This window comes from Ochotona princeps, chromosome 7 (assembly GCF_030435755.1).
Source record: "Ochotona princeps isolate mOchPri1 chromosome 7, mOchPri1.hap1, whole genome shotgun sequence".
Classification (NCBI taxonomy): domain Eukaryota; kingdom Metazoa; phylum Chordata; class Mammalia; order Lagomorpha; family Ochotonidae; genus Ochotona; species Ochotona princeps.
This window is the reverse complement of record NC_080838.1, coordinates 36742554-36759902: the sequence shown is the minus strand read 5'-3', so window position 1 is coordinate 36759902 and position 17349 is coordinate 36742554. Positions and strand designations below refer to the sequence as shown.

Here is a 17349-nt window from a genome sequence, read left to right as displayed (position 1 = left end):
TAAGCCTTAACAGTTACTGGACTCTTCCTTCGTCCAGGAGAGCACAGGCCGTGTCACGGCCTCAGTTCACGTTTAGGCGCACCTTCTCCCAGGAGGAAGTATTTACACCGAATAATTCTAGGAACGAGTCATATGGCCTTTTTGTTCCCCCGAATCATTCTTTGAAGGAAGCATTTTGTCTAGTGACAAATTCACTTCTTCATGACTTTCACTTGTCTTTTTCTGCTCTTCTGCACTAGCTCCATTCTTTTTGCTTCATCAGCTGAGTGTTTTCATGTTTTAGTCTAAGCCATCTGAAAATAATGAATTTCAAATAAAATGTGAAACAAAAATGACCTTTCCCTATTATGAAGCTTGAAAATCAGTGAAATTCATGCTGGTGTATATTTTTTGCTTGAAGTCAATAACTAATAAGGCTATGATTTTCCAACTGAACTCTCATTGGACATTGTAAATATTTTGGCAGAGCGTAGTTGGTACAGGGGAGAATGAAGACTGAAATGGGAATGTGAGATCCAAGAAGTAGCGGCTGACTCTATGATTAGTAAAATGACATTTAGTGAATTCCTATTTAGTACCACAACTCTCAAAAGTACTGTACTGTCACTTAATGTGCTGTTTTCTTCCTCATTAGTAATACCAGTTCAATATCCAGTATTTGGGAATCTTATTTTTTTTCCTTTTATTAATATATTTTCTATTTTGTAAAGGAATAAAAAGCAGTACTTGCTTTCTGGAAGTCGTGTTAGTTGTACATCATATAATTACAAATTGGTCAACAATGGATTGCCTACATGTTGGTGGTCCTAAAAGATTGTTCGGCATAATGCCACTGTAGCCACATTGCTTTGCATAAGTATACTCCATGATGTCTGCACAATCATAAAATTGCCAAAATATAAATTCCTTAGTTCATGTCCCTGTCATTAAGCAATGGATGAATGTATTAGACACTTAGATGACAAAACAATCGTGGCATTAATTAGAATAGAATCCAGCCCTCCATACTGATATTTTATGGAGCTTCACAACCCATTTTAAACCCTTAGAAAATGAATCTAAAATGGAAGAGTCAGTTTTCAAGGAGATCAGCCCTTTCTAACATTGGAGGGCAGAAGGCTTCTGAATCAGAAATCCCATTGGCCCATGTAGTCATGAAGCTGTTCTCCTTACCTTGGTAGCCAAGGAGTGAGCTGCTCCTGCCTCCAAGAGGACTGATGCCACATCAACTTGGCCTTCTCTGGCAGAGATGTGCAGCGGTGTGTACCCATTTGTAGTGGCTGCGTCAGGATGAGCCATATGTTGTAGAAGCAACTGGACAATTTCTGTCTTACCCAGGCGGGAAGCAATATGCAAAGGTGTCTGTTCCTCCTACAACTCAAGTCAAGTGAAAATTAGTGCCAGGATGACCAAACTTCACTAATAATATATTTCACTTAGAAGTTTCCTGATGTCTTTCTGTAATCTGACACCAAGAGGAAACCATTGCTGCTCTGACCTACTTAGTATGTTTTGCTATAGAAGTAACCTATTTGATCACAAAATCTCTCGTAGCATTTGAAAAGTATACATTTCCATGAATTTGATATTATTTTGATATTTTTCTGTGTACTCTCAAATATTTGACAACTCACAAAGGCTCATTCTCCACTATGTTTACGTAACAACTCACTCTGGATTTTTAAGAAGAAAAAACTAGTCCAGAAATTCCAAGACCTAGCTTCTTATCCAAGAGTTTTCACATAGGGGCAGGGTTTATTCTGGGAACTGTATCAAGAAAAAAAGACGAGGGATGCTGGAAAATCTTTGTTCTTACTTTAATCAGCAAACCAGGGATACAAAAGCTGCTCAAATTTTTTTTTTCTGAGGACAAGCGGTGCATAAAGAAGATATTGTAATCTGGCATAAAAAGATGTTGGTCCAGGAAACATTGCAGATGGGCCTTGGACTTGCATCCAGGACTTCAAAGATGAAATAGAACATTGGCAAGCACCAAATGAGTGAACTACTTGCCAAGTACATTTCATCTAAAAACAGGCAGAGGATGTAGCTGGGTATAAAGGGACAGGACAGATAGGTTCAAGAGGGCTCAAGAAAGCACTTGACTACAATGTGTAGGTGGGAATAATGTTTTCAGTATTAAGAAAACCAGGCCAAACCAATTGTCTTGTAAAAAGAAAGTTGACTGCAACCTTAAATATGAAAGAGCTACATCTTTATGATATTTCCAGGGCACGTCACAATAAAGAAGAAAAAGCCAGGCCAGATTCCAGAGCTAAGTATGAATGGAAAAAAGATAGAATAGAGATCTGTCCAAATAAATGCAGTCTTTAAAGGTTAAAAAGCAGGACCAAAGGAAGAGATTAAGTGGCCTTGCATGATTTCAGGATGATGGGATGTAACTACTAAATTATAGTATTCTATTTTGGTAGTGGAACTGGAGTTGTATAAAAATCTGCAATCTAAAAAATTGCAATCTATATACTTCCTTCATGCATGACCTTATCCTTAAAAGAAACCTAAAAGAAAGGCATACAATGAATTATTGGACCAGGAGCTTCTTTCTGGTTTTCAACGTGGCCACAGGGACCTAAGCATCCAAGCCAACCTCTGCTACTTTCACAGGCCATAAACAGGTAGCTGTATTGGAAGTGAAGCAACGAAGACACAAACTGCTTCCCCTTTGGGATACTGGTGCTACAGGTGGAAGATAAGCTGCATCCCAGAGTTTTAAAGATACTTTTTTTTGCCTGTATATTCTATAGAAATGAATATAGACTAAAGTGATCATGAAAACTAACAGAACAAGGTGATTCTTAACATGAAAAAAGATTGGCAACAGATTAGGAGATGAAAGTTTCTCTGAAAGATAGAGAAAAATTAAAGGAATTGGGAAAATGAATAGTTACAAAAATAGAAGCAAAAGGTAAAAATCAAGGAACTGGAGGACAAGGGCGTGAACATCTGTGTTGTGGGATTTCCTTTCCCCAGCTGTGCCTGGCAGTTGGATAGAGGTGGGTGAAAGTGACACTCTAGGATGTGTTGGTCAATGAGTACTGTGAGAGTCATAGTGAATATGATCCTTTGAAACCAAGGCTAAGCAGTGGAAATCATTCACTGAGGGTGGCCTTATGCTTAGGTAAATTTTCAAGCACTGTTCCTTGTGTTTCAGACCATGAGGCATTTAACACAAATTTTAGGAAAGATTAATTAATTAATTAATTAATTAATTTTAAGGGAAGAGTGACAGAGAATGAGGAAGATACAGGGAGGAAGGTGGAATATTTCATTCACTGTTTTACTCCCTAAGTATCTAGAAATAACCAAGGCAAGGCAGGTCAAAGCCAGGAAACAAAAACACTGGGATCTTCCATGAAGGTGGCAGGAATCCAGACACTTGGTCCTTTATTCATTGCTTCCTGGATACCTTAGCAGGAATCTGGGTTGGAAGTCCAGAGAAACAGGGACTCCAATCTGTACTCCAATACAGAATGTGTTCTAATCTGCTGTTTTTTCAACGGCCAACTCTGATACTGGTTTGAGAAAAGAAGCAGTTGTCATACCCACTTTAATTCAGTTTTTGGTGTGGTCGTGTCTCAAACTGGGAAAGGAAAGACCATGTGTATTTTTATGAGAACATCTCCCACTTTGTCAAGGATAGAAGACCTTTTCAGGTTATAGTAGCTGTTTCCCAGTTGAATTGAGGAAACTGAATCTGCTGTCCTAAGGCAAAGTTAACACAGAGACCTGGGAATATGCTGAAGCAAAGACTTATGAGAAGAGGTGAACAATGAGAAGTGTGGGGGGAGTCTGGCTCCCTAAAACCCTGTGCCAGGTAGTCCATGAGCTTTACAATGGAAACATCACAATCTCCTATTTTACTGTGTTCCAAGGAGACTTGGTGAGCCTTAACTCCTTTTACAAAGGGAGCAATACACAAAGATTCATAGCTTTCATGAAACCTCTGCTGTCAGTTACTAACAGAATATGCAATAACCAAGTCCTTGTTATACTTACCTAGGGCTGTTTGATTGCCTGGAAATCTGTTATTGAATTGACATGACTTATAGTCCCATAGCATTTGTCATCAAGGACTTGAAGACTCCTACTTTCTCCTAGAGATGGAATTCATACATTACATTAGAGGAGAACCCCAGTAACCAGCACCTACCCTGGCTCTGGCATCAACAAGGGCACCATTTCTCAGTAGGCATCGGACCACTTCCACCTGGCCTGCCCGGGCTGCCATGTGCAATGCTGTCTCCCCGCGCTGCCAAGAAACAAAGATTGTCCAATCATAAATAAACCCACTGTTCTGGACGAGAAAGAACACAGATGTCCCTTTTTGAGAAATTTGGCATTCTATCCAAGGATTTAAGAAGTCAAAAAGGCATAATTATTTAGTATGGCTAAATACAATTTTATATCTTATCCTTCTTACAGATAAGACAAACATATGTTTCATTTTGATCAATCCAGGGGAAACCATTAAACTTACCCAAATATCCAGGAGACCCTGAGGTGTGACTTCGCAATGCACTTTGCATAACTTAGACTGATTCTGGTTGTGAAATCCTCTTATCCTGTATCCTAAAATCTTTCATTTAACTATGTGATCCCAATTTGGACCCCTTTTGGTGAGAAAGTCTAAGGCCTGATGATCAAATCAATACATGGCAAAATACCACATTACGTACCACAGATAATTTCTTCTCAAAATTCAAAAATGTTGTCTGAAATAAACTACCATTTTACATCTGATTTTTTTGTCATGAGACTAGACAATGACTAATCAAATAAGAATTCGATTTGCAAAGGAGGTCACCTACTTCACATTAATGAGCATACTAAATTATATGCAGTTACTGGAGACAGTCATTGAGAAATGAGTTAAGTAACTGTTAACAGCGCCATCTGGTGAGGGGAGCATCCCTGGGCACCGACATCATTCCCAAGGCATCTTTTTGCTACATCAATGTACGGCGCACTTAACAGAAAGAGGGCTTAAGCTGCAGCATGAAAGGTGAGGGTTAGATATCAAAGACGTTCTCAATTGAAAGCCTGTTGTAACTGCCTCAAGAGAAGAGGATTTTAAACGTCAGCGTATTTTAAAATCATATGCAATTCTGAAGAAGACAAAAGCTCCTATTGTGAAGGATTTTAAGGTTAGAATAAGACACTAGAGTAAAAATTACAGATTAAATCATCACAACTACTTTAGAAAACCAAGTTGATTTCCGCCAAGTAAAGTAAACCATTCTGAATAAACTAAATTGACCTTCAAGTTGGCTGTGGGATTGGATATTTCTTACGGATGTCAGTGAATGTTTTTCACTTCCTTGCAGAGTAAAGCCTAAATGTAGACAGTTTCAGGTGAACTTAAGTTTGGTATATAATTTATAGTTCATTTCAGTATTGACAGATCCATTCCCTTTGAAATGACAAAAAATTCATGTGAAATTATTTTTTTGTAAAAGTGTTAAATTAGAGATCCAATTTTCTTTGTTGATGATTTATCTATTCTCTAAAGGCCTTAGGCTTTGAGGACAGATTTTAGTTTTTATAAAGTAAATGTATGTAGATTATGTTGCTTTATAAGAAATGAGATTAAGGTCTTCTAACTCATGTTTTAAAAGAATAACTCCAATATTTATTTCCTGGTGTGGTAAAAGGTTACCAAACTTATTAATTAATTTTTATTTAAATAAAGGCAAAGATTAATTTCCTTGTGAAAGTTAAGTCCAAGAGGGGCAGGAGTTCCTACTACATTGGATGTACATGTTTATTTTATAAGCCAGTCTTTATCAATAAAGATTTCAAAAATCTAGAAATGTTTTTAATATTAGTCTTACTAGCTGCATAACTCTTCTTTTATACCTAAAATAAGTTACGGTATGGTTTTCACACAATTGAAATAGATGGCTTGGATATGTACCTAGACTACTAAACTTCATATTCAAAGGAAACTTACTTAGGTACACAGACATGGTCTTTCCATATTGTAACAATGCTCTTCTGTAATTGTTTAATGACCCTTGTGTAATAATCTTGTATTCAAACTGCCCTTTTCGTTTTACATTTACATCAGCATTAATATAAATAAGGAAATGGAAGTATCTATTGTTTTCATCAATAACTTCCCTTTTTTATTATCAGGCCCCTCTAAGTTCTCAAATTGCTTGGTTTTCTTTTTCCATGGATGACAATGAATACTTTGGAATATGGGTCTGGAATAAATGGAAATTGAGCTTTCTAGATTTCAAAGCACATTTATAAATGCTCTTGGAGAAGTTTTTCAGTACCATTTCCTGTACATGACTGAATTGTTGATACACCTCATACTTGGAGAGAATTTTCAGACAAAACAAGACTGGCAAGAGAATGAGTGTGCTCGCGCCCAAAGCAGCTACTGAATTTCATGCCCCTTGCTCAGTTGGTTGAAACTGATTGAGGACAGCTGAATTGACCTCCACCTTGGCCACATCAGGTTGGAAAGCATCAAAGCACAGCAGACAGCATTGCATTCAAAAATGCAGGATGATGTCGGGCAACACACAAAGGCTCTAGGGGTAGGTTGCTTTGGAGTCAGCACATGACCAATTGTGACACAGCAAGCAGGCAATTGGTGATCACACAGCTTCTTCATCAACTTGCAAAGACTGTTAGATCCAGTAGCTACGGCTTCCTGTATGAGAGTATGCAAGTTTTCAGGCATCTCACTACTAGAGAAAGTTAAATTCTTCTAAATGTAGGATTGCCAGATTCATCAAACAAAAATAGGAGATGGCCAGCTGCATTTTAATTCCAGACAAACAACCAACAGCTATTTTAGCATGTTTCAATTATTGCATGACACATACTTTTAAAAAAAATAATTATTTATTTGAAGTTCAAATTCAATTGGATGAAAGGGACCTGCATTTTTTCTGGCAGTCCTATCTCTGGGTAGGTATGTGCACCCTGAAAGACATATCTTACAAAAATCGAGAACAAGCAAAAAAATAATTAGGAAACATGTTGGGAATGGGATTACATTGACAAGTGCTTCTCAATTATTTTTTGAGGGAGCTAGAGGATAAGAGAATGTAACTGACAAATGAATAAATAAAAGGAAGAAATTTAGAATAAGCAACAGTTGGAAGTTAAGGTTTAATACAATTACCAGATTTGGGAGTTTTTAAGATGCTAAAAAGGATGCAAAAGTTTTTGTTGCTTCGATTCACATTTCACTTGTTTTTAATTGAAAATATACAGATAGCTTTTATATTTTGCTTCTTTGCAAAGATATTATACCCTTTAGCCATCAAAACATTAGGAACTAATCAGGTCAGGAGCAATTTGAGAGCAGCCACAGAATTACACAACCATTTCATGTGGATTATTCTTTAAAGAATGTGCAGAAAGTCTCCTATTAGAGAATAACCTTGAGGATTGCAATCAAGGACCGTGTCAAATATATTTGCATGTATTTTTATAGTAGGATTACATACTTTACCATAGTATCACTATTGATCCTATAAGGTACTGGAATGTATATGGAAAAATATAGTAGGATAGGCCATTGTTTAAGGCATTTTCTTATTTGACCTGTATGTCTGCTCAAGTGTTGATTCCAAAAGGGAAAATAGTTACTACTTTGGAAAAAGATGGTAATTCCTTTCAATGCCCAAACATGACCAGAAATTATGCGCAATGCAATATTCAAAAATAACATATATATTACTTTAAGACCAAAAACTATTATTAGGTAACATATATATATATATGTGTGTGTGTGTGTGTCATCTACAAATAAATATTTGAAGACTTAAAATTCTTTAATGGTTTTATGTTGCAATTATTGAATAATATAAAAAAAGTATTAAATAGGATTTGAAAATCCAATCCAGCTTTTCCACTGTAGATATTGCCTGAGCTCAAAAACTTCAGCATAGGAACTATGTATAAAATATGGAAAGATGAGAATATGAGAGGAAATACAAATAAAAAATGAAAATGTACATCTTATTTCAAAATTAAATGGATAAAGATTCTAAAAATTAGCAACAGTAGTTCATCAATTGCTTTAGAAAATGTGATTCATCTTTAATAATAAAGCCCTAATCTTTCTCTGAGAAAAGGTAATGCTGTTGTACATGGTGTTGAAAACCCTATTATTCAAATTATCCCTTCTTGAGCTTCAAATACGTGACAGGTCTCAGGCACAGGGATTCTCTTGCTTAGGAAAAGCCGGCATGAGATGGTGTGTCATAACGCAATAGCCAAACATGGTTTAAAAGGACAGGTGCCAAGAAATGGAGAGAAATATACAGAAATTGAAAGTAAAAATTCCACTTCATGTTAGGTTAAAAAACATCTCAGAAATTCAGTACTTGTTGGTGGAATGAAAGCTGTCTGGAGAGTCATACCCGTTTCAGGATGTAGATATAACCACTTTAGGTAAGAGAGACAGCCTCTCTTGCTCGGAAAAAATCAAATCAAGCTTAAAATTCCTAGTAGGATTGGAAAGCGGGAAACCTCAAGCAATTGAAAAGAAGGAAAATTTGATATCAAATAAAAATTCCTAATATTGACCTATCTCTAGCTAATCTTCTGATGGGGCTGACTATGGTATGAGTTGGTATTTTAACAAAAAACGATCTGGAATGCAAATCACTCAATCAAATAGAGCCACTTTGAAGATTTTGTTCCAGCCAGTCATTAATTTATTTTCAAAGAAGTTTTAAAAATGTATTTTGTGGTGATAAGCACATTGGGGATGGCTATTTAACCCAACTGCACAGGAATTTTAAGTTGCTTCATTCCACAGCTTCCATCTGTTTCCTAACACATCTCTCCCTCTTTTTAGTGAAGTTGTAGCCATCCTTTCAAGTGCAATGTTCTCCCGAGGACACTTCTCAAAGCTTGCTTGCTAACTTTGATGACATACACACCAACATACCTACACACAACCACACTCGGTGCCTCTCACTCTGTCCCTGCGGTTATTCTGACCCAAGCCATACTCACAATGTTAGTGACATCTGGAGAGGCTCCGTTCTGCAGCAGAAGGAGGACAATGTTCAAGTGGCCCATGAAGGCAGCCACATGTATTGGTGTGAGGCCAGACTGCGAAACAAAGCAACAGCAGTTTTACTCCTCTGCACTGGTAGGGCTTTGGGGCTTCTTCAGATCGGGAAAACTTAAGCGAAGAGGACAGGAGGTGGACAACAGAAAGGAGAGGAAGGAGTAAGAGAAGAATTGTTTTGTGACAAGCTGAAACATGTTCTACCTCTGTTATAGCTTGGATTGAAGCCCCATATTTCACCAGCAGTTCCATGACTTTGATGCGGTTTTTCTTGCAGGCAATGTGCAGTGGAGTAAAACCATTCTGTGCAAAAGACAATCGAGTTAGTTGAAGACATGCAGAAACAATTCTCACACAACTCCATGCTGGCACATTGCAGGCATTACATCTTCACAGCGTGGTACCATTTTTTCAAACCCTGGAGGTGTCAGAATTTGGGAAGGAGAATTATGTTCTATAGGCAACCTGCTTTGCTTTCTTATGATGTTGTTTGTGTGATTACAGAGAAAACAAACTGAAGGCAGCATATGGCCTGCCTCATCACAGAAGGAGAAATAGAGAAGGGAGTTTCTACCTCACAAGTTTTAGGATGCTGACTGGTCAGGTATCATGATGTAAAGGTGCATTGGGTATGTGTATTATTCTTATGCAGGCCCATTTCTCAGAGTGTGTTTATTGAATTTACTTAAACAAAGGAAAAGCATAACAACCTCCATGATAAATTCTTCATATTTGCTACCATTTTCTTTAGAGGGGAGGTAGGTATTGAAGGAAGTCCTTATTTATGTTGATAAATATTTATACCCAAAGTTATATTTTCATGTTCAATTTTTTTACTAGACACACTGGATAGCTTTTTTTAAATAAAGAAATTATATAAGAGTCACAATATTTTCAAGAAAAATAAAAAGAATTTCTAGAATAACTTGAAGCAGATCACGCCTGCAGGCATAGGAATATGGCAAAGAAGTTTATAAAGATTTCTCTCATTTTTCAAAACTAGTTTTATGCAGTAGAAATGCAGAAATTATGAAGAGAATATTAACTAGTTCATGCTTACTTACTATATTTGTCATCTTTTCATTTGAAAATGTCCCTTTGTTTAGTTATAGCTATTCTGCTATGAATGCCTTTGTATGTCCCAAAGGAGACTGATCATCAGTTAATATTTTTATATACTAGCTGTTATCCAGAAGCTTATAATGCTAATAAAGCTAGTGACTTATTATTCACAATGGAAGGATAAACATAAATGATTTCTTAAGTCATTTCGCCTATTTATAAGCAATCTAGGAAGCTAAACACAAATAGCCACATGTCCATATTGCCCTTAAAATTTGCATTAGAATGTGATATTTTATGAACTAATTAGCCATAATTCAGGTGAAAGCGCAATGAGTCTTCAACTTCTTATGAGAAAATGAGTTTCTTCCCACAATTGTACGCAACTCTAAAAGGATATTTGCTTTCCAGGTAATTATAAAGTTTGTTCCAATGCAAAATTTCTAATAGAGATCGTATATAATAAACAATGAGTGCAATGCATTAAGTGCTAATTGTCTGGAGATGAATTTTAATGGACATAAGCCATTTAGAAAAAGGGATTTTTTTTTTTTAGTTTGAGAATTAGAAATCAAGAGGCATAAATTAGTACATGTCTAATACTTCCAGTGATTAAGGTTAGGATATAAGTGAAGCAAAGGGAATGTATTCAATATTAGGTCTTGGGAGACACAGCAGCTGCACTGGGAACAGCCTCTTTTAGTTTTCCATTTGGCAATTCCTGGAATGGTTTATTTACAAGACTTCCTGACACAATAATTCACTAGCCACCCTCTTCTATTGCCAATGGTTGCATAGTCAGGTCAATAAGGAAACTCTGTGAACTCTTCATAAGCTTACATTTTATACTATCTTATATAGCCAAATATATTTACCATTTTAAGACCAATCTTCCCCCAAAAGGAGACTAATAAAATGAAATTTGTCATATTTGCATTTTGAAGATATCTAGAGGTATCTAAAAATTTTCTAATTTCCTAGTTTTCAACTTCTGCTTTTTATTTAGAATTGTTTATCACTTGCCATATCTACCAATTTGCAACTTGCAAGTTTCAGAAGTGTCACCTTGCTGTTTTCTTAAACCTATCCTTGCCCACCATTATTTAATAGCAAACAGGGAAGGCTTGAAGTAGGCAGACAACCAACTTGGCAGGGTGATAAATTTAGCATTTGGCAGGATTAACTGTAATCATGTATTGGTGACAAAGGCAACAGCAGTCAAAGTGGACTTGCTGGTCTCAATCTGTATTCAGTGAATGTGGACTGGGCCAGGTTTACCAGGGCTCTGGCGTTAGGATTGGCTCTCTTGTCCAGAAGGAGTTTGGTTACACGGTAGTGGCCACAATGTGCAGCAACATGGAGGGCTGTCAGGTAGTCTAGGGTGACGTCATCCACTGGTGCCTTGTGTTGCAACAAGTGCTTCACACACTCCACGTGGTCTCCCTGTGCAGCCATATGAAGTGGAGACAGTCCATTCTGTACATCAAAACAAAAGAATATCAAGTCCATATTTTGTTGATGACTTTCAGATTTATAAAATAGAGCAATATTAGATCTTGATCTTGAAAAAAACTCACACAAGGAAAAGTAATTTCCTTTAGGTATCTGAACATATAACACATTGCATATGGAAAGAAGGGAAGCTAAGGCAATATATAATTTAATAATTTTACTCTTCTTACACAAAACATTAATTTGTGACTTCAATGAATGAAGACATGCCGCATGCATCAATTCAGCTTTTGTTTACCAGTATTAGGACAATATTGGATATGTAAATATAAATGATAGCTAATCCTTCAATTATTTCTGCTGGTAGATATTTCACCTATTGGCGAAAGGGCCAATCAGGATATCCACATCCAATACTGGGGTGCTTTAGTTTAGTCCCAGCTCCAGCTCCTGATTCTAGTTTCCCCCAAAGCAGACACTGGGAGACAGGTGATGATGGCCTAAATGGATGGGTCCTGGCCATCCATGTGGGAGACTAATTGAGTTCCCATTGCTTCACTTCGATCTGTCTCCAACCTCAGCTCTTGCTGATTTGGGGAAGTGAACCACCCTATGGGGAATTCTCTATTTTTCACGTCTGCATGTGTCTCTGTTTACATCTCTTAAAAAACAAAAAGAAGAAATAAATATTTCTGACTAATTCCATCTATAGAAGTCAATATCCTATTAAATCCATGTGTTTACATTTCTTTAATTAGAAATACAGGAGATGTCGGGGGAGATGATTCAAGGGAATGTTTGGGGAGTTTGTCAATTTTGATTTGATTATCTCTGAGGTCCATGCTGCTGTGAAATTCTGATTCTTTACCCCCCACAATATTATGAGACTTAATTTGGACATAGAAAGCTGAGTGCTAGAAGAGTGAAAAGCAATAGAGACCATAACTTAAAAACTTCACAGCTTCTAAACTTGAGCATGAGCTGAACTTTTTATCACTGATACTGCTCAAAATTGCTTGAGCTTTAATTTTAATGAGTAGTTAAAAAAAGGAAAGTAAGATACCAGACAAGGCACTGCTCATGATCAACTACTTAAGACTTCCTCTTTTTTAAAAGCTAAGTAAATTAACATAGAGGAAATAATGTAACAAAGTACAAAATTTGGAAATGCACTAAATGATAAAAACATCTGCCATTAAAGATTTGGGATTAGTCTTTTCTTAATAACTACAGAAAACATGGTCAGTATTGATCAAGTTGGGCAATTATTTTATCCCAAGAAGCAGACACTGTGTCTGGATAAGATGATAAAAAAAAATGGACCACCATCAGCATTCTCAAGAAAGTGGGTGATTTCAGCTGTGAGGAACAGCCAAAACCAAATACACATATTAAAATCTTAATTATGATAGCTTATGTACGGCAAAGTATATATGTCCTAACAATATATTCTTCTTTGTTTCTGACATCTTCTTTCATAATTATTGCTTTTATATTGAGAAACCCATGAAATTAGCTTAGCAGTGAGTGTCACGTTGATAAAAAGGCACCTGTGCATTGAAGGGAAGATGATGTCAAGAACAGAGTATGGAAGAAATGCAGACCTTGGCAATATTTGGACTCAAGCTTGGGGATTTCTGAAATTTTTTTATTCCTGGATGCCATCTAAATCACTTGGAGGATATGCAGACAGTAAAACATTCAACACTTAATCCTTTGTTCATTTTACTCAGATATACTACATCTACTCAAGCTGTGTTCTAGTACTATGAACACAGCAGGGAACCTAAGGGTCAAGGATATCCAACTTACACATATTAAGAATTTAAATACACACTGTGCTAGAAAGTCATCGTTGATAAATCACATTGACCAGGAAAGTTTATGTGAACAGGATCACAAATGTTCACAGAAGCTTAAGCCAATGACTTTCAGGGTTAATATGTATGGGTAGTTATTTGGTCCTGCCATTTTAGGAATCGGTTGTTTATTGATTTAGTCTTCTGTTGTCATTTTTCTGGGATGTTCTTCCCATTTGCCGTTGGTTTTGTTGGGTGTTATACCTCTTCTCTGTCAACAGAACATCTTTAAATATCATTTGTAGCGCAGGTTTGGAAGTGGCAAAGTCTTTTAACTTTTCTTTACTGTGGAAGAATTTTATTTCATTTTCAAAGACAAAGGAAAGCTTTGCTGGATATGTTATCCTGGGCCAACAATTTTTTTTTCTTTTAGAATCTGGAATATGTCACTCCATTCTCTTCTTGCCTGTAGAGTTTCCTGTGAGAGGTCTCCTGTGAGTTTAATTGGCATTCCTTCATATGTCATTTGATTTTTTTCACGTGTGCATTTAAGGATCTTTTCCTTAGGTTCAATTTTGTTTTGTGGCTTTTCATTTAAGAGGATGTATAATAGCTGTGTAATGGAGACTGTCATATCTAGTAACATGTTATTTAACTTCATGGCATTGTAAATTTCTATTTTTCTCCCTATTGTTGATTTTGTATTGTGACTTTTCATTTAAGAGAATGTACAGTAACTGTGAAATGGAGACAAACATATCCAGATGTGAGGATGCAATGTTGTATGCATCTCTACTTCCAGACAAAGATGGACTTACAATGAAACTGTTTACTGTATCTTGACAATAGGATGCTGGACTCTGTGCTATTGTCCATGCCTGCAATGATGGACATACAGCTGTGTATGAATAACTTTAGTAATGACATAGAGGAGCTAGGTGGATGGGGGAAAATTGAGACGGAGACAAGGAAAATCCCAGGAACCTATGGAATTGCATCATAAAATAATAATAATAATAATAGTAAATTTAAAAAAATGTTCACAGAGAAGGTGATCTGGGTAAAGATTTGGGTAAGAGGGCTGGTCCTGGTGATTCAGAAAAAGAGCATTTGAGGTGGAAAGTAACAAATATGTTGCATTGAGAGAACACCAGGAATGACCAATGTCTATAAACAGTAAGGAAGAGAATGTGGCAAAAAAAAGTAAGAGAGGAGAGTATAGAAGGAGAGAAATTCACAGAGCAAGAGATCCCACAGTATCATAGCAGGGGCTTTGACCTTCAGTCAGAGATAGGGTGTAGTGAGAGGGTCTAGAGCAACAGTATTACTCTAGTTATGTTGAAAACAGACTAAAGGGAAGAGAAGAAAGGTGAGCTAAGGGCCTTTTAAAGTCATTCATTAAAGTAGGACTGATGGTGACCTGAATTAACGTAGTGGTAAAAAGATTGCTCAGTGGCTGTTGACTTGAGTGTAGTTTGAAGAACTTCATAAAGATTTTGTTGAAGATAGAGGCAGAGGAATCCAGTATTATCTGAATATTTGGTCTGAGAAACTGAAAGAAGAGTAGCTCCATGGGTTGAAGCACAATGATAGCCACTAATTGAGGCACAGTAAGATTAAGTTGGAATGCTCAGCAAAATCCGCAGAGCATGGTGACACCACCACAGAGAATTCTGGAGTCACACAGTTGTGTGTCATTGGCTTACAGACATTTTTAAAATATAGAACCACATGAAATCTCATAATGAGTACAGCCAGTCAAAGAAATGACATAAAGCCTGATGTTAAGATGTCTTAACATTCAAAGATCTGGGGCATGATGAGGAACTAGTAAACTCAGTAGTAGGAGCATGGAAAGCAAAACAAGAAATTCAGAAGAATATGCAATGCCTCAGGGGGCAAATAGGAAAGTATTTAAGAAGTGAAAAGTAAGTTCGTGTGCCAGATGAATATAGCAGGAGAAAAAAGCAGACTGTATGGCTGTGATTCGTGGAAATGGATAGATACGAAGGTGGGAGCCTGTGGAAATTCTGCTCAGTGTGCTTCCGTTTTCACAGAGCGAAAAAAGGGAAGCAGGTTCAGAGGACTGAAGAAGAGTTAGAAAATAATCATAGAGTGAGCAACAACAAATGGAGTTGTGTGATTTTCAGGTGGCATTACAAACTGACTTGATGTTAGTGATTATGTATTTAAAGTGATTTGGTCAGTGTGGCTGGATGTTATAGCTACATTCAGGTACATGAATGTGAGTTGAATTCAATCACAGTGATTAAGACTATCTAAGAGTGATATTAATGACTGCATAATTTATACTGGGGAGAAGTCAGAGCATAGGGAAATTTCTGAAATGGAATCTACAGAGAGTAATTTTAAACCACAGAAGGTGAGGAGGAGTTGGGAAGTGGGGAAGGTGAGAGACAGAATTACAGAGGGTTTACAGTTCAGGAGCTGAGAAGCCAGCAAGAATCATCTACTCAGGTCTTAAGCTGTTGTTTCCCTCTTCCTTGAAGGACATCATCTTATTCCAACTTGATCACTTCTCTGCGTTCCTTAACCAGCACATAACCCTTCTATTATTATTTTTTTAAGCTAACCTCCTTGTCTATCTTATCCATTAAATTCTGAGCTTTTTGCAGATATAGATTCTCATTCCTAATACAGATACACTGAATCAACAGACCTGGCTGGTTCATGTTTTGATTCCAAGAAGAATAGAGAGAATCAACAAGTGACTTCTGGAATCCTTTGGCAACATGACTCACCTTCGTCCTTGCCAGCAAGGGAGCACCTCGTTCCAACAGGAGTTCCACCACTTGGTCATGCCCACTCCGTGCAGCACAATGAAGTGGTGTCAACCCATCCTGCCAAAAGAAATAAGGAATTAGGCCTGAGCTCATTTTTAAACATCCAAGTTACATCCATTATTGATTAAACAAAGCACTCTCTGAATTAATCCAGATGAGTAGATCAGTTATAGATTTGTAATTTGTTAAACGACAAGAAAGGGAAAAAAGGTGAAAGAAAAACACAAGAGGGAGGGAGGAAGGAAACAAGAAGGAAAAAGAAAGATATAACCAAAGCAAAGAGAACAATCGTGCTCCCACAGGTATACAGGAAGATGGAAAAAGGAGAATAAATTAAAGTTATTGAATTCGAAAACCTGAAGCACTTGCAACCACAGCTGGGGAATATACTCATTTGTTCTGTTTTCATTTTCGTTGTCCTAACAATTTTTTCCTTATGATTCTCTCTTTTTAATCTGTCCTATTCCAATGATGTCCTCTCTTACACAGTTACTACTCAATTTTCCTAAAATGATCCCTCATGCTTGCAAAAGGGAAAGCTTACTTTTTGTATTATTTAAAGTTTTCCAGGTGGCCACTGTTGTGGCACAGAGTTAAGTCACCACGAATGACACTGGCATTCTCTAGTTGGAGGGCTGGTTGGAATTTGAGCTACTTTGTTTCCGATCCAGCTCCATACTAATGCCCCTGAGAAGGCAAAGAAGATGGCCCAGGTACTTGTTTCCCTGCCAGCCATGTCACATTTAGTTAGAGTTCCAGGATCCTGGCATTAGCCTCCCCAGCCCCAGCTACAGCAGCTCCATGGATAGTAGACTAGTGATTGGAAGATCCCTTTCACATTCTGTTCCACCCTCCCTCCTGTCCCTATCTCTCAATTAGTTAAACATATCTTTAAAAGAATCAAGTTGATTAAAACAGATTTTCATATAATAGTTTTAGCATTTAAAAAAGTATGTGGTTATTTCCTAAAGACAAATTTAATATTAGTAAATAAAACAACAATCATACTTAATAAAACAAGGTATTGTATTCTGTCTTATTTATAAAACTGACTTCTGGGATAGGGTGTGCAATCGGTTTTTCAAGTAAAGTACTACTTGGGCTGCCTGCATCCCATATCAGAATGTTTGCCTACCAGTACTAGCTCTATCCCCAACCCCCAACC

General features: G+C 37.0%; 1 protein-coding gene across 1 annotated transcript in view; it reads right to left on the bottom strand.

The window, feature by feature from the left end:
* The window catches only part of ANK2 (ankyrin 2), a 216415-nt gene that overhangs the window by 99443 nt on the left and 99623 nt on the right, over nt 1-17349 (bottom strand). The window contains exons 10-15 of the mRNA XM_058666952.1: nt 16143-16241; nt 11408-11605; nt 9272-9370; nt 9010-9108; nt 4172-4270; nt 1174-1371 (exon numbers count right to left, since the gene is read on the bottom strand). Coding sequence (XP_058522935.1) covers nt 1174-1371; nt 4172-4270; nt 9010-9108; nt 9272-9370; nt 11408-11605; nt 16143-16241 — 792 coding nt within the window. The remainder of the gene's footprint in view (nt 1-1173; nt 1372-4171; nt 4271-9009; nt 9109-9271; nt 9371-11407; nt 11606-16142; nt 16242-17349) is intronic.